General features: G+C 42.3%; 1 protein-coding gene across 2 annotated transcripts in view; it reads right to left on the bottom strand.

Moving 5' to 3' along the window:
* Positions 1–3,965: 3,965 nt before the first annotated feature.
* Positions 3,966–23,805, bottom strand: part of syde2 (synapse defective 1, Rho GTPase, homolog 2 (C. elegans)) — a 55,325-nt gene continuing 35,485 nt past the window's right edge. For both annotated transcript variants that reach the window (XM_084356064.1, XM_084356063.1), the window contains exons 6-8: positions 15,491–15,672; positions 14,196–14,427; positions 3,966–8,488 (exon numbers count right to left, since the gene is read on the bottom strand). In XM_084356064.1, the coding sequence (XP_084212190.1) occupies positions 7,749–8,488; positions 14,196–14,427; positions 15,491–15,672 (1,154 nt within the window). In that variant the 3' untranslated portion in view covers positions 3,966–7,748. The remainder of the gene's footprint in view (positions 8,489–14,195; positions 14,428–15,490; positions 15,673–23,805) is intronic.

The following is a 23,805-nucleotide window of genomic DNA, read 5'->3' as shown; positions in this document are numbered from 1 at the left end:
CAATGTGAGTGCAGGACAGCGGGGGCTGTGGAGGAGGGATAGTCGTGCTTCGGCACAGTGCAGAGTAACTGTGCCAAGTGTGAGTGCGCCCTAACTCTCAGGAAGAAAGCAAATAAGTGCGTTTCCCAAAATGATGAACTATTCCTTTAAGAAAAGAGCCTATCGTAGCTGGAAATCAGCATCATGGAGGCTTCTGAAGCAGCAGGTGAACTAGTTCTTACTGCTGACAGCTGGGGAGTGCTCTGCTGACAGGAGGCAGGCGATAGCATCCACTAAAATACCAACTGTGTCACTCCACTTCCTCTGTGAAGAACAAAGTTATCACCGCGCCTCATATCAGCATGATGTTACTGGCTGGTTGGAGGATCAATCGCTACAAAAGGTGTGCCACCTGCAAGTTTATCAAACCACGGGGGCCCAAATCTTCTCATTGAGGCCGACCACAGCTGCTGTCAGGGCCTCCTTTCAGTCTCACCTTTCACATTTTTGTCTCCTATCAAGCGGAGCAAACCCTCACCCTCATCCTGTCCTCACGCTGAAAGGAGATTGCTCTCGTCTGGAGGAGTGGGAGGGGGAGATGTGATGAGCAGCTTACCTCTAGGAGGGATTAGCCTTATTAAAATGAAATAGTCTAGTCCTGAGTGACAGAGCAATGGAGGTGGAGGAGGGACGAGGCGGGGAGGACAGAGGAGAGGGGCCTACGTTGTGTGAGGCCCGGCCCCCGAGGATCTGAAGCGCCGCTCCTCTGTGTTCTCCTTCCCTCCATTCTTCACTTTCACCTCTCGCTCTCTCCTCATCTTCTCCCCCCTTACCTCTGGTCTGCTCTCTCATCAGCGCCGCGGTCCAGAACAGGCCGATCTGTCAGCGGCGCGTCAAGAGCTCTGCCCCGAGGCCCTCAGATGGGCTGCCAAGTACAGGGGCTGGATCGTAAGGGAACAAAAGACCCCCAAAAAACACATCAGAAAGGCTGGGACCTGGGTAAAATGTGTTTAATAGCCGTCCTATTGAAGGGCACTGCATGTATGGAATGTGTGCCCAGGGTCACTGCGTAGAGGTTCCCAGCAATTACCCAGGCTTAGCTCGCCATGTTTATAAGGAGTAAATGGTAGTATGTACTGGAGGACATTCACCAACCTGAGCCTCTGAACACGTCCAGTGAAAGACGTACAAAAGGACCGAACATGCTGAATATGACTTTGTGATTTGTACCTAATGACATGTACACTGTAGTAATCCTTGTCATGAGCATAAAGCCATGTTTGGATCAGAAGACCAGAGTGCACGCCGTGTTGTTGTCATGTGTCGAGTCTGAGTGAGGACACAGATCACACTTCCTCCTCTGGAGACAACAAAGAAGATATTAAAGCCTCTGAAAACGAGGTTTCTCTGCATCATTAAATAGTCATGACTAACTAAATAAAGTTAAAGTTGGTCGAAACAAAAACATCTTTGCTTATTATTTATTGAGTCGAACTGTCATAAGCTGAGCTAATTTGCTTCATCTGGCCTGTGTGGGGTTGTTTTCATTCACTTTGATTGACAGTGGGTAACCAACATAAGCAAACAACCTACCGACTGTGGTCAAATATTGATTTAAACATCAAGTCTTAAAAAATATTTTTAACTGACTAGGCCCCTTCAAGCCAGTGAGAAGAGCACCGAAAAAAAGTGGAAAGCAGAGAAGAAACAAGCCAAAGTATTCTACATTTGGTGGGAAGAGAAAAATGTTTTTAGCACCTTTAAAACAATATGGGATGATGGCCTCTTGGCATCTGTTGTCATCAGCACAACTTACAGACCTTCTCACTCGGAGCACTTTGATGGGCTACCAAAAAAAACAGCAAGGGCCAATCAGGAGGAAGGTGTTCAGAGGCGGAGGGTGTTTTCAGTAAACTCATCAACTCACTGTGAACAAGAGCCTTCTAGTGATTTATCAGTGTTTGGGTTGTAAGACTGCTCACCTTGTCTGCACACCTGATACCACTTCTTGTTATGTGTGTGTAACGTGGAGAGCGTGCACAACATAAAAATAACAGGCTTTTTGGGATTTCCTGCCCTTATTTACTTAGGATGTGCTGTAACAAAGTAAATCAGGATATTCTAGTAGTATCACCGACAGCTTGACTTTAATGTCACGCGTGTCACGATTTGAAATGTCTGCTGTGACGTCACATAACTCAGCTCTTACAGTTAACGCCACGCTATAATGGAAAAATAGTCTGAAACAAAGACTGTGTGTTTGTGGTTGGCTGGTTGACTTGCAGCCGTGATACTGACTCAAAGGTCAGCGGAGAGATTAAGGGAACAGAGGAGAGAAGACGACGGGGAGAAAAGGTCTGGTTTCACATGCAGGTGGCTGTCAAGGATGTTTACCTAAAGAGACCCATATCTCCTCTCTCTCCCAAATTAGAAATGAACAAAAGTTTAGTTCAGTTCACTCAGGCAGACGGCCTGATATCAAGTGGCGACCCTGACTGTCCAAACAGGCTCCGTGTTATTATGTCTACCTCTGTCTTCATATGGGATTTCACTCTTGCTTTTATTGGGGCTGAGAGCTGCTCTGCAAGTCAAACACGGACAGAGTGCTTTTAAAACGGGCGCTTGGAACGATTACAGTCGGCACCTGAGTCCAAACATAAAACCTATTTTCCAGATGTTTGAGGATAGAATATAAAATGTCAAGATCATTTTACATCCCGAGCGGCCGAAAATAACTGAAGACTGCATCTGACAGGAACAAATCCTAAACATTTTTACAATGTCAGAGAAATATTTGGCTCCATCTCCACGAAAAATTCCACTCTGACTGTTTATGAGAGTTTAGTGCAGGTACGTATTTTTTCCTTGACCTCAGCGGGGGTATAAAACAAGGCTGCGGGCTGCAGACAGGTATGTGTACATCCTGTACCCTGGAGCTCTCTCATACCTGTTCAAGGCAGCTTTAAAACATGATATGAACCTACAGTAGTGACATCAAACACGGCATAAAACCATTTAGTGCTGAAAGGCCCACGGCTGCTCTGACTTCTCATGCCAACTGCCAGAGATGTGTATCACCTCAGCTGGAGCCGCTTGGGCGCAATTTTCATGGTCCTGATCTCAGATCTCATTTTGGAAAAAAAATACTTAACTGTTTCAGCAAACTGCTCTGGGGTATACCTATGGGACACACTCAGTTCTGCCCGTCATGTTGGTTTTTGGGAGCCACAGTGAAAACGCAGCCTCCCAGCAGTGGATTTTACTGGATGGCTAAATGCAGCTGCGTCCTGGGAATGTCCCTGAAGCTGAAAGTCGTTCTGGGAGATTCCCACAAGCCAACAAGGGCAATTCCCTGACTTTTTTTATCTGTTTTCTCTCTGAAGCTGTGTCACAACGCTCCCACAGCAAAAGAATCTGCAAAAGAAACACAGGAGTCCAGGTTGCTGAAGTTAAGGTCATCTTTGTCAGCTGCTTTTCATAAAACAAAGACGGTGTTTAGAATAGGTCGGGAGAGTGCGGCTGCAGGGTCGAGTATTATGACGACCGGGCCACATGCAGCATATTTCATGTTTTTATGTGTTTATGTGAATGAAACCAGGCTTGTTCGTGTGCGTGGGAGTGAGAGGATGTTAACTGTGCGCTAAAACTGTGTGTAAACTCAGATATTTTGGTATTTCAGGCACAGAAATGTTTTTTTTTTTCTGTTTAGACAGCTGCACAATCAAATCTGTGAAATCCTGTTTCAGTGTTAGTGAAGCTTTGTGAGTTTTAGTTCTGGGTAGCTCTGGTCATTCAGTTTATGTCAATGTTAGAGAAGAGTGATCTTCCATCTAAAACCTTGATTTTGTTGGGGAAAAGCACTAATAACGTAGTAAAAATAAGTAAATGTCTCTGAGATGAAAGCTTAATTACACCATTGTCAGATTATATGAGTCCAGGAGCCATTACATTTCTTTGTCTGGCAAAAAAGACACACAGTCCACAGATGAATGTAAAATAATATACTTTATTATGACCATACATTTCTCAGGATCAATACAAAGCACTTCTCTGTTTTGTTTAGTGATGCTTTCAATGTGACATTTTCTCTCCAAAGGACAAAGAGGTGAAGACAGGAAGATTAGCCATGTTAGATGTACACATAAAAAATAATGCATGTGGTTTGCTGATATAATCTACGACAGAGAGGTAAGAAGGTGAGAGGATGCTAAAACAGACGGGAAGAGTAACAAGTGTGTTAAACCAGCCACAGCTGAGGAAAGTCTTTCTTTTTTATCATGACTTTTATATTTTCTCATAAAAACATCTCAGTCAAATTGGATCTTTGAAGAGTTTGCAGGCAGGAATTCACATTAGCATCTGAAGAAATTCAAATTATAAAATATATTCTATATGAGCTCAAACTACATGTTTGTTTCTATACTGTGAATGAGGATCTGGTTCTGTTTGTGTTGGCCGGGCAGACAGATGGTTTAAAAGCTGAAACCCACAGGACTGTGAACAAATACCATGCAGAAGGGTGAGGGGATGAAACGAAGAGTATATAAATAAGAAAAGCTATTTCTTCACCAAATGTCCACATTACCAGGTAACTCCTTTTTCAAGCCAAGTCCCATTTCTCATTCTTTAAAAAAGTGTTTGATTCTGCAGCTGGGTTTCACCCTTCAGCTCATCCTCTAGAATAAAACATTTGATTAAAGATTCTGGAAACATGCTCATTTGGTAAGACTGAAAATATCTTCTCCAATTGTCATTAAAATTTATGAATATCCTGTATGTTCACACAACAACACACAATTTGCAAGATACAGCACAGTCACAACTGAATCCCTGTCTGCCTTTAAGTCCTCTGGAGAAAAAACCTTGACCGATGCAGCCATCTGTCTATTGAAGGAACAGGGTGACGAACAAACGAGCATACATTGCAAAATAAGTCTTTTTACACATAAATATCAGATACAAAGGCAGATGAGAAGGAGCCTTGTTTATGTCAGTAAAGCTTTTGACCATGCAACGTTCAGTACCTTAAAAATAAAAAACACCAAAAAACACAGCTTAGTCCACCAGAGACACGAAACAATGTCAAATATATACACAATACAATAAAAATAACAATATCACTTTGTCTGCAAGAGCACGATTTTATCATATATTTTACAGCTAGAGTTGTACCATTAGTCCAGCACATTAAGATGTGTACAGGTAGCTTGAGGGGAGGAAAAAAGCAAACTATTGCTACAAGTCAACACTACACGAGGTCATCAGAAGTATTTAAATACGCCATTGAAATAGAAGCTGTAAAAATAATATACTCCGAATACATTTATATAATTATATACATATACATATAGGTTAAATACTGATCATTCTGAATCCCTGGATTGCTGAAAACGTCCTTTGTCGATTTAGGCAGCTAGCTAAGTCGTACTAACTGAGGCCCTCCGCTAACATCTTCCACTGCTGCGCTGAACATTGTGCTTCACATTTGGGCTGTTTCACGGTTTTGCCAAAAAAGCTATGAAAAGCAGAAAGGTGACTGGTTGGTGGTTTTTAAAGTACTAGTTCGACATCTTGAGGAAATTCTCTTTAATTAGCTTTTTTGCCGAGAGGTAGACGAGGAGATTGACACCACTCTCACGTTAGCTTATCTGAAGTATAGCGTGATGACCGTGTACAACCAAACAGATGAAACAAATCAGAGTGAATCAGAAGTTGCTAAGCTAACTATCTTCTAGCTAGGGATGAGCGCGTAGGCTACACTGTCTGTATCAGTTCGACCAACTAAATGATCCGTACCTGTATTCTTATTCGAAATGGGTTTGAACAGGAAGTGGGCGTTGCTCCCATCGGAGGTGGGCGTGGCTAACCAGAAGCCTAAAATAGATACGGATTTATCAGAAGTTGCTAAGCTAACTTTCTTCTAGCTAGGGATGAGCAAGCAGACTGTTATCCATATCTGTATCAATTTAACCAACTAAGTTATCTGTATTACTGTCCGTACTCGAAATGGTCGTGACTTAAACGGGAATTGAGCGTTTGCTGATATCAGAAGTGGGCGTGGCTAACCAGACATTTTTATGTGTTGATCAGAAGTTGTTGTATTTATGATTTATTCCAAAGCTATTTACACAACATGCTCAAAATTGAGCTTCAGATTAATGTTTTGGATCATAAGAGAAATATTTACAGAAGTTTTTTATGAACTTGAATAATAATAAACTTCAGTCAGTTAGCCTACCCAACGGATACGGATACTGACGCATTTTATTTGGATTATACTTGCGTCTGTAAAAAGTACATTATCTGTATGATACTCCTTTCAGCCAAATAATCGCTCAACCCCGCATCGACCTCTAGCTTCATATTTAGCACACGGACATGAGACTGGTCTGAATATTCTCATCTCCTGTAACTCTCAGCAACAAAGTGAATAAGTGAACTTCTCAAAATGTTGGACAATTCTGAAGCCACATGAAACCCAGCTTCTCTGTTTTTAGTTGCCTTTTTCAGATAATATAAATCAGCTTTCTGTTGAGTTGTATTACCCTTATCTTACATTTAACTCTAATAGATGTGCAGTATCAAACAATGCTGAAAGTAAATACATGTCAAGCCATATTTTTTCATATTGATCTCTAAGAGGAGGTTTCAGTGGCGGCTCTTCCTCCTCAATTCAGTCCAGTCAATATTATTTATTTTTTTACTGCATGAAATATAATGACAATCTACTAAACTACTGCCTGCCTCATAAGTGCATTATTGTTGTACAACATTTAGTGTTTCATACCTCAATAGAAAAGCTCTCTGCTGCCTTGAAAAGGAAATCCACTCTCAAACAGAATGTACTTGTGTTCCTCCTATGATCTTGGTTTAAATGCTTGAAAATAGACGGTAAAAGTCAGAAAACAATGTTTCCCATTCAGCTTTAGAGACTAATGTTCTGGCCAATAATAGAGGGGTCCATTTAACTATTGGAACATATTTCTTCCACTGCCAACAGTGATAGATGGCTGGCTTCGACTGCAAAACCAAAACGTTGGATTTGTTTCCTTTGTACATTTTGTATTAATTTAATTACTTAATTCTATATTTTTCTTGGAAACCAATTCCTAATTGAAAGACCGAGTACATCCCAGATATTTTTCCTACCACCGCAAAGATGTGGAAGAGTCCAAATTTCAAATGCTGCTTTAGAAGACTGCCAAAAAAAAGTACTTTGGGGAACTCTGGAAGCACTGGGACGCTTTGGTCGGTTTTAATAAGTGAAGAAATATATCAGTAACTGATCCTGTAAGTTGCAAACGCTGAATCAAGATCATACGAGGGGAGACATTTTATTTCAGGGTGGATTTTCCTCTTGACGTACCACCTTCACACAATTAAGGCACCTTTTAAACCCCTGAGGGGTCAATGGGTTCTTCTAATAAGAAGAGAAGCAACAATAACAACATGGAACACAGAACCGGACTGAAACAAACTGACAACAGCAACATAAAGTAAGACAGTCGACAAAATAAAAGGAAAATAAAAACATTACGGAATGTCTATGGGTAAGGTACAAATGCAGGAAGTGCCCCGTTACATTTCTTCTCATCTCGTCCTTTAGGTTCGTACAGCAGCACCACGAAACGCTGTCGTGTCAACGTCACAGGATCACAGGATGGAAACACTGTTGCTGAATCCTGAAGCACCTTAATCGGTGAAGAAGCTCTTCCCCGAACCTCATCAGGCTTTCTGAGTGTGTGAGTGGAGAGGTGTGTGTGTAGGAGTCAGTATCCGACGTTGAGCTTGTTCTTGTTGAGCTCTCTCTCCAGGTTTCCTATCAGAGTGTCGATGCTCTCCTGCAGGTCTCTCAGGTTGACCCTGTTGCTCAGCACGGGGCTGATATCCTGGATCTTCATGTACGCCTGGTAGGTGTGCTCTCTGGGCAGACGAGGGGGAAGGATGTGGTCGCACACCCTCTCCTCCTCCTCTTCCTCCTCCTCCTCCTCCTCCTCCTCCTCATCCTTGTCCTCTAATGGCTGCCCATTGCCAGAACTATCACTCTCTACTTGTTTCTCCTCCTCCTCTTCCTCCTTTTCCTCCTCCTTCACCACCTCGTCTCTCTGAGGTTGCTCCAGCTCGGCAGGTTCAGACGCAGGGCTCGCTACCCTCTGCCCTTCATCTTCCTCTGCGTCCTCAGGCTTCTCCTTCCCCTCCTCAGCTGCCTCTGTATCCTCGGAGGGCACGTCATCATAGTCCGCCTCCTCTTTGCTGGGAGGGAGCAGGATGTCACAGGGGAAGTAGCTCTCGCCGCAGCCGCTCCAGTCGCCGGCGTAGCGGTTGCTGGGGCTGTCCAGGCGTCCCGGTCTGGGCCGCAGAACTCCCACCATTTCCGCATCAGTGAGGTTCAGGACCTGGGGGCGCTCTTTTCTCCGCCGTAACGGAGGAGCTGATATCAGGTCAGATGAGGCCGGAGCCAAAGAGGCTGCAGTGGGCTGAGAGGAGTACTGGGCGTGTGGGTCCACAACTGGAGGAGAAAACAGCAAGAGAGACAACAGATGGAGAGTTAGTCCGATGTATTCAGGTCATTTGAAGAGTCTTAAGTAATGGTTCAACATTTTGGGAAATATGCTTATTTGCTTTCTTGCTTAGCATAGAGACTGGTAAAAGGGGGAAACAGCTAAAAGGCACTATTAGGTGAATATTTTGCAGTCGCCTCCAGTCAAAAATGTGTTTTTCTTCTCGCTCCTACAGTCGACTGTTTGAGCTTCTGTGTAGAATGATGTATGTGCAGACTTTGACACTAAAAGGTTGTTTTCACAGACGAGCTCATGAGCATGATTTGTGACATACCAAATAGTCTGGAAGTGTGATTTATTTTCAATAAAACACATATTCATGAGTTTTTAATCAGTAAGAAATATGTGCCATTTACAGGATTTTAATGTGGTAATTATACATTTCCCCCCGGCAGAACCATGTCAGACACATATGAGAGAATTTGTATGTCTTAATACATGTGTGGAGGGGATCTTTGTTTTTAAGAATATTTCCCAAAATGACAAAATGTTTTTTTTTTTTATGACAAAAGTGTTAGTTCACCTAAATTACGAAGAAAAAAAACAACAACTTTTCTTGTATATCACTAGTCGTATCTAGCAATGTAGAGATGAATGAAACTCTTTCAGGGCAACTAAAACATGTAGATAAGTGAACAGGAAGTTAATCAAACTGTGGGATCCTGATAAATAATCCAAACGTGATCATGCCATGCTGTGCTCAAAGTCAGACACACACATGCTGAAGTCACACCACCACACTCTGTGACTCTGATGCCATCCTTCTGCACTGTTTGTTATCACCTGTTGACTAAACCAAACTTAAAAATTAACTAAACTGAAACCTTGAATCATCTGACTGTGCCACCAAAAACAGGAAACAGTGAGCACTCCATCACAACCAGCACAGTCCGGTTACCTGTCTGTCTTTATCTGTGTGTACCTACACTTGTTGACACCGCTAGCTCTCGCTTACTGGATCAGAGAGGAACAAAAAAAAAAAAAAAGTTAAAGGTTTGGGGCTGCAGGTCACGCACAGTACAAGAGGAAATCAGCACTGAACTTTAGTTTGTCTTGGAAGCTTCAGATGTTCTCCTTCCATGCCTTAAACCAAAAATAATGAATTATGAACCGTGTTGACTCCATTCCATTCATGAAGAGTGGCAATTGCAGATTCAGTATTTATGCGCGGCGGTTGCACGCCTTGCAAGTCTCCTTGAGGCGAGAGACTCGAGCAATTATCACCTTAAAACAAACAGAAATTATCCTCCTCTAAGAGGCAACGTGTCATTTAATCTCAGACATGATTCACCGGAGTTATTAGCCGTCAGCAGAAAAAATGAAGGCGGGAAGCAGACGAAAATACTGCACCTTGTGTCACAACGGGCAAAAATGTGTTTGTAAAATGTAAAGTGTTATCCCTGCACGTGATAACAAGACACAAACGAATGCTCGCACACCACAGTCACACATGTTCCCCACTTCTTCCTGTCATTCTGTTTGTGTAACCATTTGTTTCACCCAAATTGCAAGAAGCTGCAATTTTTTGATAAAAAGTGTGACACTGAGAGTTATACTGAAGTCCTGCAGAGATGCTGCGGCAAACAAATCCTGTCTCCAGACGTTTGTTTGGTACAGACTCCAACAAATGTCACTTCATTGTGATTTTAATATCTTTTTTTTTCAGTTATGTTGAAAAACTGTGACGCGAAAATAAACAAATATAGTGATTGTGAATCATACCGCAACAGACTATATTCCTCTGACGTCACACTCGGAGTGGGAAGCTTGAATGCTGGGATAATGTTACGCTGCTGTGTTCCAGCTGGTTAGTTTGGTTAGTTATCACTTCATTGATCAGCAACTCAAAATACAATGGAAAGTGAAAATCCAGAGGTACCTGGGCCATATTTCATTTAAAGCTACACAATTTGATAACCCATTAGCTAACGTTAGCATACCGTTGATTACATCCAGAGCATTTCACTTCCAGGCTTAAATAAGTGTGTAAAAGATGTGTGTTTTATTTTAAAGGTGCTCTGCGTAAGCATATCACCAGAGGAACTGCTAACTGCTGCTAACTGTACTCGGTTTCAACATCCATGACTGTTAGCTTGCTGTTTGCTTGTTAGTTCAGATAGCCATGCTGGTGTTTACGCTGCCAGCTATGGACTGCTGGGAGAAAGAGGTTTTCAGGCCTGGGGCTAGCTGGTTAGCATGCTAATTTCATTAGATAGGCCTATCTCTTCAACACACTTGACACATGGATGTCTTTTAGCTTCACAACGTCACAGCTTTTGTGTTTTCAACTAAAAAATTCTCACATATTGCTCCTTCAAGCCTTTCCTATCATACCGTGTAGCATATCAAGTGGTAATGTTAGCTAGGAAGGGGTTGAATGCTAACGTTAGTAGTTGTCTAACTGAAGCTAATGGGTCGTCATGAGGCAGTGAAAGGCAATATTAACTCTAAAAAGTCATGGGTTATCAAATATGTTGTTTTACCTGGAAATATGACCAGAGTTTCACTATCCATCATGTTTTCAGTTACTTATCAGTCGGAAAGTGACGAAATGATAACAAAACCTAGAGCATGATGTCAGAGAAAATTGCCACCATGTGAATACTGGCCAAAAATAATCCCAATATGTTTTTTTTTAAATTTCTTATTGTGCAGCCCTTCAGTTACGACATTATTCACACCTCCTCAGCCTCTTCAAACACATGATGCTCATGCTCTCTCACACTTCCTGTCAATAGTGTCAGTAGATGCCTGGAGTCCTTGCACTTGCCCAGAGACATGCACACTTGAGGGCTGCCTGCGTAACAATGCCTGGGAGGTATGTGCGTGAGAGGTGTGAAGAGGCGTCTGAAAATATCCCATAATGGTTGTGAAATGTTAGGGTGAAGCTTTGGGGGCCGAGGGCTAAGGTTAAGCCTGGAATGTCTTTAATTACAGTCCAGGCGTCCTCTGTGCTGTGGGGATGCGGGCAGAATGGAGATGCCACTGAGGGTGTAAACAAAGGCTTGAGCCTGGACTGACAGGTATGTCAGGGTTATTAAAGGTCATTACAGGCACTAGGTGGGTGACATCAGCCAGACACAGGAGAGCAGATTAAAACCATTTTCTTCAGACTACTTGACCCCATCGCCCTCTGTCATTGTCTGCATGTGCGCTCTATCCTCTTGAATATCTTTGCACTTTTCTGTGTTTATCTTTTGAAATTCCACTTGTACTTCACCCAGGCTACCTGCAATTATGGGATTCACATATGCTGACTTATTCAGTTGCTACACTCAGTTTCCCCTCTCCGCACGTCTCCTCCTATAGCTGATGTAAAGGAGGGCGGAGGGTGCTCGACGTCAGCGGTTCAATGTGGGAGTCTGAGGATGCAGTTAAACTTAGAGGTCAGACCAGACACAGAGTCAGTGCTTCTTCAGACGTCAATCAGCAGATCTGGTTAAAGCTGCAGGTCACAGGGAAGAAGCTCCGAGGATCTGTCTGTCCAGTGTGATGTTAGGAATGTTAGGATTTTAAATACAACGTGTCCGGAGGCAAACTGACGACGAGATGAAGGCCAGAGAAAATCACTGCACTACTTTCTTATGATTAAGACAAAGTAAGAGAGCTTTGTTTTTGAGTGACCGTGAATATTTAAAATTGTATTATGGATTTTCACACAAGCTCATAACCTTAAAGGGACAGTTCAGCATAATACAAAATACATACTTTTCCTTTTAGCTGTAGTGCTTTTTATCTAGATTGTTTTGAAGATATCAAAGATGTCTGTGTTCTCTTGAATATGAAGGAGGTACATGCCTTGTGGTGCTCAAAACAAAACAAAAAAAACACATTTGAAAAGCTTAACAGCAATGCCTCTTTCCAGAAATAATAGCACAGTTCCTGGAGATAATCCACAGACCTTGTTGTGGGCAGTTTTATGTAAGAGCTTTTTTCTTTCGGTGCAGAGGGAAGCAGCATCTATTCAAGGCTACGGCTGCATCCAAATGTCTGGACTTCACTGGTCTTGCAGAGCGTTTGTGTATGCTGAGGGCTTCCCATACAATTAATTCAGTGCACAAGGGCCCTAAAACAGACTTGACAGACTGATTTAATTACCCAAAATTCATTGCAACATGGAAGTGAAGTAAAATAACTTATTATGAATGTGTAAAGCGATTACTTTATTAAAAAGTCACTTGAATCATGTAGGCCAGACATAATATTCTTCCACATCATGATACGTAGAAGTACAGGCTATAAATGTACTCGAATGCACTTTATTGTTGTAGTCTTTAGGCCTGTCGATCAGTCAGTGAGTCTTCACAGACTCGACATGATGACAGTGAACATGTCACAGGACGTACGACTGAAGAGGGTGGACATTTGGATTCAGCCAAGCTAACTGAGCTAACTGAGCTACCTAACATTACAGCTCAGTTGAGGAGGAAGCCTTTATTTAATCGATGAGTGAGTGCATGCTGTCTTCTGCACGGCGATGCAGTTGGTGGGTGTAGTTTGACAGAAACAAAATAGTTCCTTCAAGAAACTGCTCACGACAAGGTCTGTAGATCATATTGAGTAACCTGGTCATGATTTCTGGAAATAGACATTGCTGTAGAGTTTTTAAAACAGATTTTTGTGTGCTTTAAAGCAACAAAAGCTGATTGCAATCTAGTCCAATCTAGTCTAGAGAGGGAAGACATCTCTACGGGTGATATCTCCAAAACTCAGCAACTCACAACAAAACAATCTAAACAGCACAAAAAGGTGCTTTGGATTTGGATAAACTGTCCCTTTAATGTTAATGTGAAAATGCTAATGACCCACAGAAGAAAAAGCTTTTTTTTTTCAGCTGAGGTTTGAAAAGGCAACCTGCCAACTACTACAACAGTAATGAGGTTATGTAACAGTAATGGATTTTCATACAGTCCTTGTAATGTTTTGTTTTAGTCTTCTAAAGCGGCTGAGACCAACTGCACTCCAGCAGCAACTGAACGGCTCACACACTGATTAGAGACGAGGTGAACACAAAATTTATAAAATTAAACACCTCAGGTTGAAAAATATCCAAGTAGTTGCTGTGACTAATACAAATCCCTGCCCCTCCGACCTGCAGCTCTTCTTCATCGCTCTCCCTCCTCAACGATCTTTGGGTCCCTTCATATCTCACACTGAGCAGACAGCTGCAGCTGCAGAGAACAGCTGTGCAGACAGACAGATGACCTGCTCGCAGAGAAGCTGGTGCTGGGTATCTGTCTGGTTTCTGTCCTTGGTTGGTGATTTATCCAAAGACGGTGGGCCACGCCTCAGAAGTTTGGTTTACATTGGGGCTTACTGGCTTGGCTATGATTGGCTCAGTCTGCCATGATGAAGCACTCTGTGGAGAGTTTCATCTCAGCAGCCCACAGATGGTGGCCAATGGCTATCAGAGCTGTAGTTATGCCAGTGGTGGGTAACCTCAAGGATCAAAGCAGCGCAGGCCTTTAACAGCCCTTTGTAGAGCTGAACCGCAGAGCTGGCATGGATTTGTACCCTAGAGTAAGCAGAGCTAGAGGCTCCTACAAACTAACTTTAAAAAAAATAATGTGTTTCAAACCAAAATACCTGCAAATCTTTATCTAAAAATGTCATTTATTCACTAACTTCAAAGAAAAAGATGAAACAAGCCCTCACCTGGCCAGAGCTGGAGCAGGTAGTGCAGGACTTCGATGTGTTTTTTGAAGTGCAGCGCGCTGGCCAGCTCCTCGGAGTCGATGAAGACTCGGTTGGTGTGGCAGGACGCCTCCTGGCGCTGGCTGAGCAGCACCGGGCCGAAACACACCGCCAGGTTCTGACACGTCATCTTGTTCACTTCCTGGTAGGACGCTACCAACTTTAGGTGGTCGAGGAGCCTCCGCAGTGTCACCTGTTGTACACACACACACACACACACACACACACACACACACACACACACACCAGCAGGCACACAAACAAATCAGACATGTTATTATTATGATTAGTAGTTGTAGTAGTACCGCTGGCAGCAGCAGAGCTTCACTACAAAATCTGTTTTATCAGGCTGTTTTCAGCAGTAAGTCTATATTTCTTGTACACTGGCTGTTCTGAATACTGCTTTCATCTACCATGAGTGTCAGCTGGCTCTCATGTTTGGCATGGTTGTAGCTAAGAGGGTTATTTTAAGGCAATGGAAATCCTCATTGACTCCTTGCTATAGTAAATGGCTCAATGATATGATTTGCTGTAGTGATTTGTGATTTGCAGCAGTTGATTTGCAGCATTTAGTGTTACTTATTGTTGGTAGTAATCAGATGTTAGTGACAGTTTAATGTATATGTCAGGTCAAGTTTTAACAGAAATTTGCAAAAAATCAAATCGATCTGTGTTTACTGTGTGTTTTGCTTATTTTTTGGCAAATAAATGACTCAAAATACTACTGTAGGGAGGTGGAGAGAGCCTGTAACAATAACTTTTAAAAAAGTGCACAGAAAGAATAAAAACATTAAATGTATATTGTGAATATCATGATATTGCAACACCCTTAATGTCCCCCAATAAGTAGTGCTGATACAGTATGTTTCAGGTAGGTTTACTTTTCAGCTGGAAAATGCTCCACAAATCTAAGTCTCTCTGTGATCTTTGTTATGTGTGATGTACAAAATAAAAAAATGATCTTAGTATCTCCTTCAAAATTCAATTGCAATTAAACTTTAAATGTTTTGTCATTTATCCTGAATGGGTGAAATGGTGTAGAGAAGATAAGACTGCTCCAGGCTCGTGGACTGAACACCACCACTAATATCACCTGGTGTAAAAAGCCGACGTAACAGAAGTTAGACAGTAGTGATCTGTAGTATTATAACCATCATTATCTGCGCCGCAATTATCCCTTTCACCACCACCTCAGTGACAATATTCTGACACAATGATGTCTGTGAGAGGCAGCGGGAGATGTTTGTCTTCCTCACCCTCTCCACCTCCGGAAGGTTGTCCAGCAGGCTGACGGTGTGCTCAGAGTCGGCCTGGTCGTTCTCGCAGCCCGACGCTCCTATCCGCAGAGGCCTCGTGGCCATGGACTCCAGCACTGCTTCATACAGATGCTTGGTGATCAGCGGGTAGGGCAGCTCTCGCAGGTAGTCCTTCAGTACTCCTGGAAGAGAGAAAACAGTGTGAGATAAACAGCTGCAGGAAGACAGTGAGTGGATGTTGAATTTGTTCTTTGCAGCATCACTGAGGCTCAGCCTGTTTCCCACACTTGAACTGATAAATACTTATTCTCCTCCCACACAAGCAGCTTTAATACCTGACAAATCACCAACAATATATCTCTATGCAGAGGTGTCATTCAGATATAATAAGCTTTTATTTTCCCTCTCTTTTAAGCGGCCGAAGTTGGCAAACTCTCTTGGCTGCAAATTGAGGTCCCATTGTTTCTGCGGTTGATCCTGTGGCGTCTGCGGAGATGCCTGATTGGAGTCGGGCGTGACTCGGCAGCCAAAAGTGTCGGGGGGCCTGGTGTCTGTGACGGCCCGTTCACACCTGTGACTTCAGCCTCCCGCGGTTCAGACAAAAGCTACGGGGCAAAACATGAAACCCACGCTGTCTGTCTCCACTAAGCCCCTGAAATATCGCTGGCATGTCTTTTCATCAAAGGCGAAGGGGCGGGAAAAAAAGGAAAAATACGGGAATAAGAAAGGCTGTTGGCAGTGTGACAGCTCTTTGTGGTGAGTGTCTGCTCTCTGTTCCCTCTGCATGACGCTGGATCAGTTTTCAGAGACAGCTGGGGGAGTGTCATCAGTAATATTGTTCACGCTCCAAACTTATACACACTGAATGTTTACAAAGAGTAACAAGAATATATTTTATATAACTTAAAGGATAAGTTCACCCAGAAGTGAAAGTTTAGTCATTATCTACTACACTCATGCTGATGGGTGTAGTTTCCAGTCTACGAGTCCACAAAACATTTCTGGAGCTTCACAGCAAAACAGCGTTCTTCTTTCACAACAGCGTGAAACAACAACAAAAAACATCATTAAATGGCTCCATACAGCTTGTTCAGTGTAATCTAAGTCTCTGGAAGCCCTGAGATGCCAAATTGATTTGAAAAGATGTTATTTACAGCCTTTTTTAAGACAAAACCGTTCACTGGAGCTGCTCAGCTAAAAGTGTTGTAAACGTTTTAAAACAAGTCCCCATCTAGTCCCCATCTACAGTTTTTAGGAGAATGCTGCAACGCTGTTTTGCTGTGAAGCTCCAGAAATGTTTTGTGGGCTTTGAAACTTCACTTGACCTTCCATCGGTATGAGTGTGAATACATAATGACTCAATTTTCCATTTTGGGTGAACTTCTGCCACTATTCGTGGCGTGAAAGGACTCACGATGGACAGATAAAAGAAAATGAAAAGAGGTGATGATATAAAATCACAGATGTTTGTTTCTGTTTATGTAACGGACATGTGTGGTTGGAGAGTGAGTGAAATATGTGACTATAAAATGACTTATTTGACCGTCTGAACGATTGTACTCCCAAAGACCTGCTTACAGACTTTGATGTGTAAAATCAGTGGGTTTGCCCTTTAAAAGAAAAGTTTACGCCAGAAAACGATCTACAAATGAAGTGTAGAGCCAGTTCAGTCAGATACATCTGGTTGTGCTGCTGCAAACAAATGTGAAATCCTTTACTCGACATGTATGAATACACCCACAGTGAATCCACACATGCACACTGCACCGTTAATCCGACGTATGTCTTGCAGCCAAGCAGTTTTGTTCTGCAACGCTGCTGCTGCATATCTTTAAAAACGAGTGAAAGCCCACCTGCCAACAGCCCAATTATGCTGCTTCAGGATGGCTTTGTTGAGGAGAGGTCACGCTGCTATGGCTGCAGGTGTTTTGGTCACTTATCTTATCAGCTGTTAGGTTTGAACATGCACTTCAGGCCAGAGTTTAGATTTCCTGCCCTGGCTGTTTGCAGCTTTGGACCATGGCGACAGTTTTCCACTAAGATACCAGTGATCACCGCTCCATACGCCGAGTGCTTGTACCTACATGTTTAACATGTAGCGCCTTCGTTCTGTTGTTTTGTGTATTTGACACCATCAGTGTGCTGTGACGATACGCTTCATCTTTCGTTTTGTGTGCAGTATTTGCATTTCTCAGCAGAGGATTAAGTTCTTCTCCTGTCTGATCTTATTTTTCCTGCATTTGTTTTTTGGCACGAACATTATGATGTATTCATGCTGCTGATTTAAGCAGTGGTGAAATATGAATATGCAGGTTTTTCAGCTGAAGGCTGCAGGTTGTCATATTGTTTTAGGGATTTTCTTTTTGGCTCTCAACATACTTAGATCTCTGGTAGAGGGTGTGATTATTTATCAGCTCGAGGGATGCCAACGTGACCCACTCATATGCCTTCTTTGTCTGTAATGTTGAGCTTCGTGGTGAACATGATTAACATTTTCTTCATACTCTGAATTTACCTAAGCGCTGGAGAAATATTCCACTCAGCAGGAGTTTGTTTATGCTCATTTTAATTACGTCTGACAGTTAAGTTTGTTTTCTATGCCTTACAGAGCTCATTGTTAGATGAGCTCACACCAATATGCTAGAAATGTTGTTGATAATGATCTTTCTTTAATTTCAACACGTTAGGTAATATTTATGTGTTTAGAGGTGCCTTCTTTTTGCACCACTAACCTAAACCCCGTTCGCAGAAATCCCAAAGTAGTGACACAATCCCCTGAGCTTTTGTAACTGACTCTGATTAAGATTCTGTAAATAGGAGTTCCTACTTTATCACTTCTGAATCTCTGGATTATCTCCTATACACCCGAGGTGTTTCTCTTGCCTTCTATTTACAGCAAACTACAATAAGATTCGCCGTAAATCCACTGACATCCCTTCAGGCCCAGTGAGGAGAACAGAGGGCACAATTTAACGCGCTCACTGTTTAATCCCAGTAAGTCCCGACTCTGCTCTTTAAGGGAGCCTGAGGCTTAAAGCTTTTCAGTCTATTGCTGTCTGGCATTGTGGGTCCATCGCTCATTAATCTCCGGAGAATAAAGTGGACAGTCAAGTGTTTGAAAATGAACCTTAAATTCAGGTTTTTTCAGTTGATGACACCTAAATTTCAGCTACATGAGACTAAGAGCTTTTGAATATGGGATAAAAGAGTGAAAGAAATAGATTCAACAGGTAAATATCATTGAAATTCTATGAATTGCTGTCACCTTCTTTCTCTTCAGGTGTCAGAAGGCATTAACCACGACTTCTTCTACCTGTTTATCCATGTATGTTTCTACAGAACTGAAATATCAGTCACTTCAGTCACACTTAATCAGGAGTCTTGATTTTTCATGAATACTTCTGTGCAACTACTGGATGAATTGATGACTTTGGCAAAGACAATCATGATTTCTACAAGACAAATCTTAATAGCTTTGGTGATCCCTTGACTTTTCATCAGCGCCATGTGGCCGGTTGCAACCTGAGGTCATCAGCCAAGGCTTTGCTGGCCATTCCACAATCTAGGCTGAGGAGCAGAGGTGAACAGGCCTATAGGAGATTAGACTAGTTCAATCAGTACTTCTACTTTTACCAGAGTCTGTTCTACACAAGTATCTGTACTTCTACTTGAGTAAAGAATGTGTGTATTTTTGCCATCTCTACTTATTTTACTGACATACAGCTCAATTTGCCACATTACATACCCTTTCAACTCTTTTTAAATTGTTTTTTTTTGTTGTTGTTTTTGTCTGCATTATGTTATTGTTTTGAAAAATGCCCTCTTGCTAATTTTGCTAATCTGCTAAAAAACTAATGACTAAATACCTTCAAAGTTATTGATATTCCACCAACCACAGCTGAACTTTGTGAATAGACGAAGCTGGTGAACATAATAATTATACCTTCTGCACATCGACATGTCAGCATCGAAAAGCACTGAGCTTAAAATCATGTCATGGTATTTTCTTTTTAAATTTGTGTGTTTTATGTGTTCATTACATATGAGCTCAGACTGTAAATGCTATGGTATGTGGGATTTGACTTTTTGATGATTATTCTATGCTGTGAATCTGTCCCGACTTGAAAAAAGATGAAGAATAAATGTGCTGTTTGTGGCAGCTGCCATCTGTACAGAAAAAACACAGCAACTTTGTTATCTCGCTTTTGAAAGCCCCTCCACAACTGTGCCCTCCTCGAGATTCAACATGTCCTCACACACACACACACACACACACAGATACTGAGAGAGAGAGAGAGAGAGAGAGAGAGAGAGAGAGAGATTGTGCATTCCTGAGGCAGTCCGTGGTGGCTCTGAAGAAAAACAAATCATACCAAAACAGGCACACGGGCGTAATGTCAGCCCTCCATCTCAGGTGGACGAGCACAATGACAGCTCGAAGTCAGCAGGGTCGCAGTTTAACACGGCTTCAGGCAAACATGCACTTAAAACATCATAAAACGTCTGTGCAATCAAACACGTCCCCCTGCTCCCTGTGAGCCGGCGTAGCTGATCTGTGGCGGCATGTTTGCATTTTGTTTTTCAGCTCTGATTCACATTCTTCTGTAATCATTTATCTTCATGAAATCTGGTATGAGCACAAGATACACTCACTCTGCGTAACGCTCCTCTAGACGCGCTGATTTCCAAAACAGATAAAGAGAGAAATGCTTTGTGAACATCCTCCCGCTTCCTGGTGTCAATCATGGCTGAGACTTCACTGATAATAATAATCTGCTTGTTTCATCGGAGGGAAACGACTGCCTGGAAGCAGAAATGAGCCATGTGTTTTTATCTTTATCTTGGAAAAGCCTTGCTTTTGTTGTCAAGAGTGTGCAAATAAAATGCAGAGAGGTAGTGTAACATTTGATCTTTTTTTCCCTGGAATGGAAACTCCAGCGCGGCGGACCCTCTGACCTTGCCTGTGCTGTGAGGCAGATCATCACTCAGCAGCAGCAGGGCTGTTTCACACTGGCACTGCCTCGTGAAACAAAACATCATGTTTTTTGCCTCAAATGCAAACATGACTACTAAACAGACACATTTGAGTTCTTTCTATTTCAGTCATTTCAAAAATACACCGCTCAGTCAAACCGTGTGTACGTGCGTGTGCGCATGTGCTTGTGTTTGCCTGAAGTGAGGAGAATACAGCCATTCAGGTAAATCATTAGCCCGCTATGAGTCAGTGCTCGTGTTTACTTTTGTGTCTTAGCCCCTGTTGGTGCCTGATCCACGCACATAAACACACACGTGCTCAGTGAAATGTGAACACACACACGTATACACACACAAGGTCATGGGCTCAGGGGTGAACAGGTGTGCCTCCCCTGCAGGTGCTTCACTTTCTTTCACAGCCAAGCTGAAAACAAGCGCATGCTGGGTGTCTGTTCTCTCACATTTAAACTGTCGGGGTTTGGCTTTACACCAGCAGCGCTACGAGCGACACATACTGCTTTTTATCTACACCCACATGTATGGCTGGTTAAGACTGAGGAGTAGTATGAGTCCTGTGTTTTCCAGTGTTGTAAAAAGTACCCAAAAGTCATACTTGTGTAAAAGTAAAGATATTGTGTTTAAATATTACTTTGGTAAAAGTGAAAGTCGCCCAATCTGAATGATTCTTCAGTACCAGTCGACATTACAACCACAGCAAACCATGCAGGAGATCCGCCGGTCCACTGTGTCACTGTTGTTTTTGGCCTCGCCTACCCATAGATTCAATCTCTTCATTTCATTCACGTCTCTTTTTATTCAAGGTAATCGTGTTGTGGTGTTTCACTTGGTCTTCTGTCGCTATAACTTTGGGAACGGGTCAGAGAGTGAAGAAGGAAGTCGGTGAACGTGATTACACGTAACATACATATAAAATTTCTGCTTGAGTCATGTACATAGATTTTCATTGCAGATGGTGAGACAAGAACTCCCATGATCCAACACTACTCATATCTTTTGTTTTTTTTTGTTTCAGAGACCTCTAGCAGCAGAAATTGTGTACATGTACTCTATTTAAATATTGAGAGTACAAGTAAGAGTAAAGTATATCATATTTAATTGTGTGTATTTACTGTATACTATAAAGACACTGATTATTTGCCTTATCTGAGAGATTACTGGATCAAATATTCATCATTATTCTGATTATCTAGTCTGATTATCTAGTCTATTGTCTAGTGTTTTTAAATCCAGTTTCACATAAAATACTTTATTTGAAATATAATCTGTAATATGCAATCTGCAAACAACTAGTAACTTAAGTGGAGTACAATATTTGTCTCAAAAACAACGTGGAAGGAAGCATGAACTCAAGTAAAGCACAATTACCTCAAAATTGTACTTAAGTACAGTACTTGAGTAGATTTACTTAGTTACATTCCATCACTGTTGCAATCACTAGCGGCTCAAAGATAAAGAAAAACAAACCCCTGAAACTTCAAAACATTCAATTAAAGCCACAGATAATTGCAGCTTAAAGCATTCTGATGTAAATGTTTCTTTCGAATCAATTCAGACTTTCAGTGTTTCAAATGTGCCACCAAACACTACAAGGCACACAATGCACTGGGGCACGGCTCTACCTTTGACCTGTTGTTCAAACAAAGCGGAAGGTCACTCCTCTTGTCAGCGCTGCAGTCAACGCCTCGCCTGGAGAACAAATGGGGGTTTGTTCTCCGTCTGGCCCCCTCCCTGCTGTCCTGCACGCCCCCACAGCACTAGGGGGGGCCAGAGGAGATGTGTGTGTCGCTGCCTTGTCCGGTGGCACGGTAAAACTTTACGCCGTGGTTTCTTCAGCTTTTACACAACCCCCCCAAAGCCACAAACGAGCAAACCTCCGTGCCTAACTGTGGAAACAGCGGTGCTCTCATGCCACATTCGTCAGAAATATGTCCACAACTTGATTCCTGACTTGCAGTTTAAGAAATATTCTGACACCCACACAGGCCTGCAGCTCTTTGTAAAGTGGTTGCCTGCTTCCCCGGGCCGGCCCAGGGTTCAGCTAATCCCCCATGCGTGAGCCAAATACCATCTGTGTTTGTTCGGCAACAAAGGGGGCACTTGTTAATGACTTTCCATGTCTTCACTGGAGTACTGCAGAGGGTAGGGTGGGGTTGGGGGGGGCAAAGTAGGGAAGTAGGCTATGGAAAAGACGAGTCAGGCAAGTCAAATTAAAGACCGCAAACTAGGATCAATAACTGTGCCGATCTTTCCACCAGCAGGGCTCGAAACACACTGGTTTGATTTTCTGAGGACAAATATCTCCACCAGTTTCCCATCACTGGATCAGCTCTGTTTTCACACAAAAGCAACAACAGGTTGAGCCGAGGGCTTAATCATTAGACAACTTGTCCTATAAAACCAAACTTTTTCTCAGGGATTCGTTGCGCGTGTTATCATTTTATCCGGTCAGAATCATCTGGAAATAAGGTGTCATTTAAAGGTTAGAAAGGTTGTAAACAGTTTGAGGTTATACTGCTCATGCTGAGTGACGCTTGGCAGGCACTGCACAAAGCTGCCAGCAGCCCTGTAAGACTTTACAGCCTCCATTACCACTTCAATCTACTTCCTTACCAAACACAATCTGATATCATCAGTTTTTTTTATCTCTTAAAACTATATGGAAACACAAAGTGCCACTGAGAGGCATCATTACACTGTAAAATCTGAATGGTGATCTTGAGAAAATTGAGGAAACCTATTACCTCATCAAATTTAAGTTGTACAAGCTAAAAAGTTTTAACAACTTAAAGTTAATCGTCTACTTTACTTGGTTATTTTGAGGAATGATCAGATATTTTTTAGCTGAGCTGTCAAAAAGTTTGAGGGAAACTTAATATGAAACACTTTAAATACTTATTTAAAGGTGTAGTGTGTAGTATTTAGAGGCAGATTGCAACCAACTGAAAACCCTTGTTTCACTGAAAACATGACTGGCCCTCTCTAGTGCCAGTGTTTGGTTTGGCCGTTCTGAGCTACTGTAGAAACATGGCCGTGCAACATGGCGGGTTTCATGAAAGAGGACCTGCTCTCTCTGTAGGTACAAAGGGCTCATTCTAAGTTGAATGAAAACACAACAATTCTTGGTTTCAGGTATTGATACACTAATACATAGGTAATTAAAAAAATTATTTTGACATTTCTGGCATCCCCCTTCATCCTCACACTGGACCTTCGGTGAAATCGTTACACACTTTGGGAAAAACACTATCAGCTTTCTTGCTGATAGTTTGAAGAGAGGATCGATATCACTCTCAGGTCTGTGCAGTAAATGTAAATCGACT

Source organism: Pagrus pagrus, assembly GCF_965226575.1.
Source record: "Pagrus pagrus genome assembly, chromosome: 6".
NCBI classification, from domain to species: Eukaryota; Metazoa; Chordata; class Actinopteri; order Spariformes; family Sparidae; genus Pagrus; species Pagrus pagrus.
Note: the sequence above shows the minus strand (reverse complement) of the source record. Positions and strands in the feature narration are given on the sequence as shown.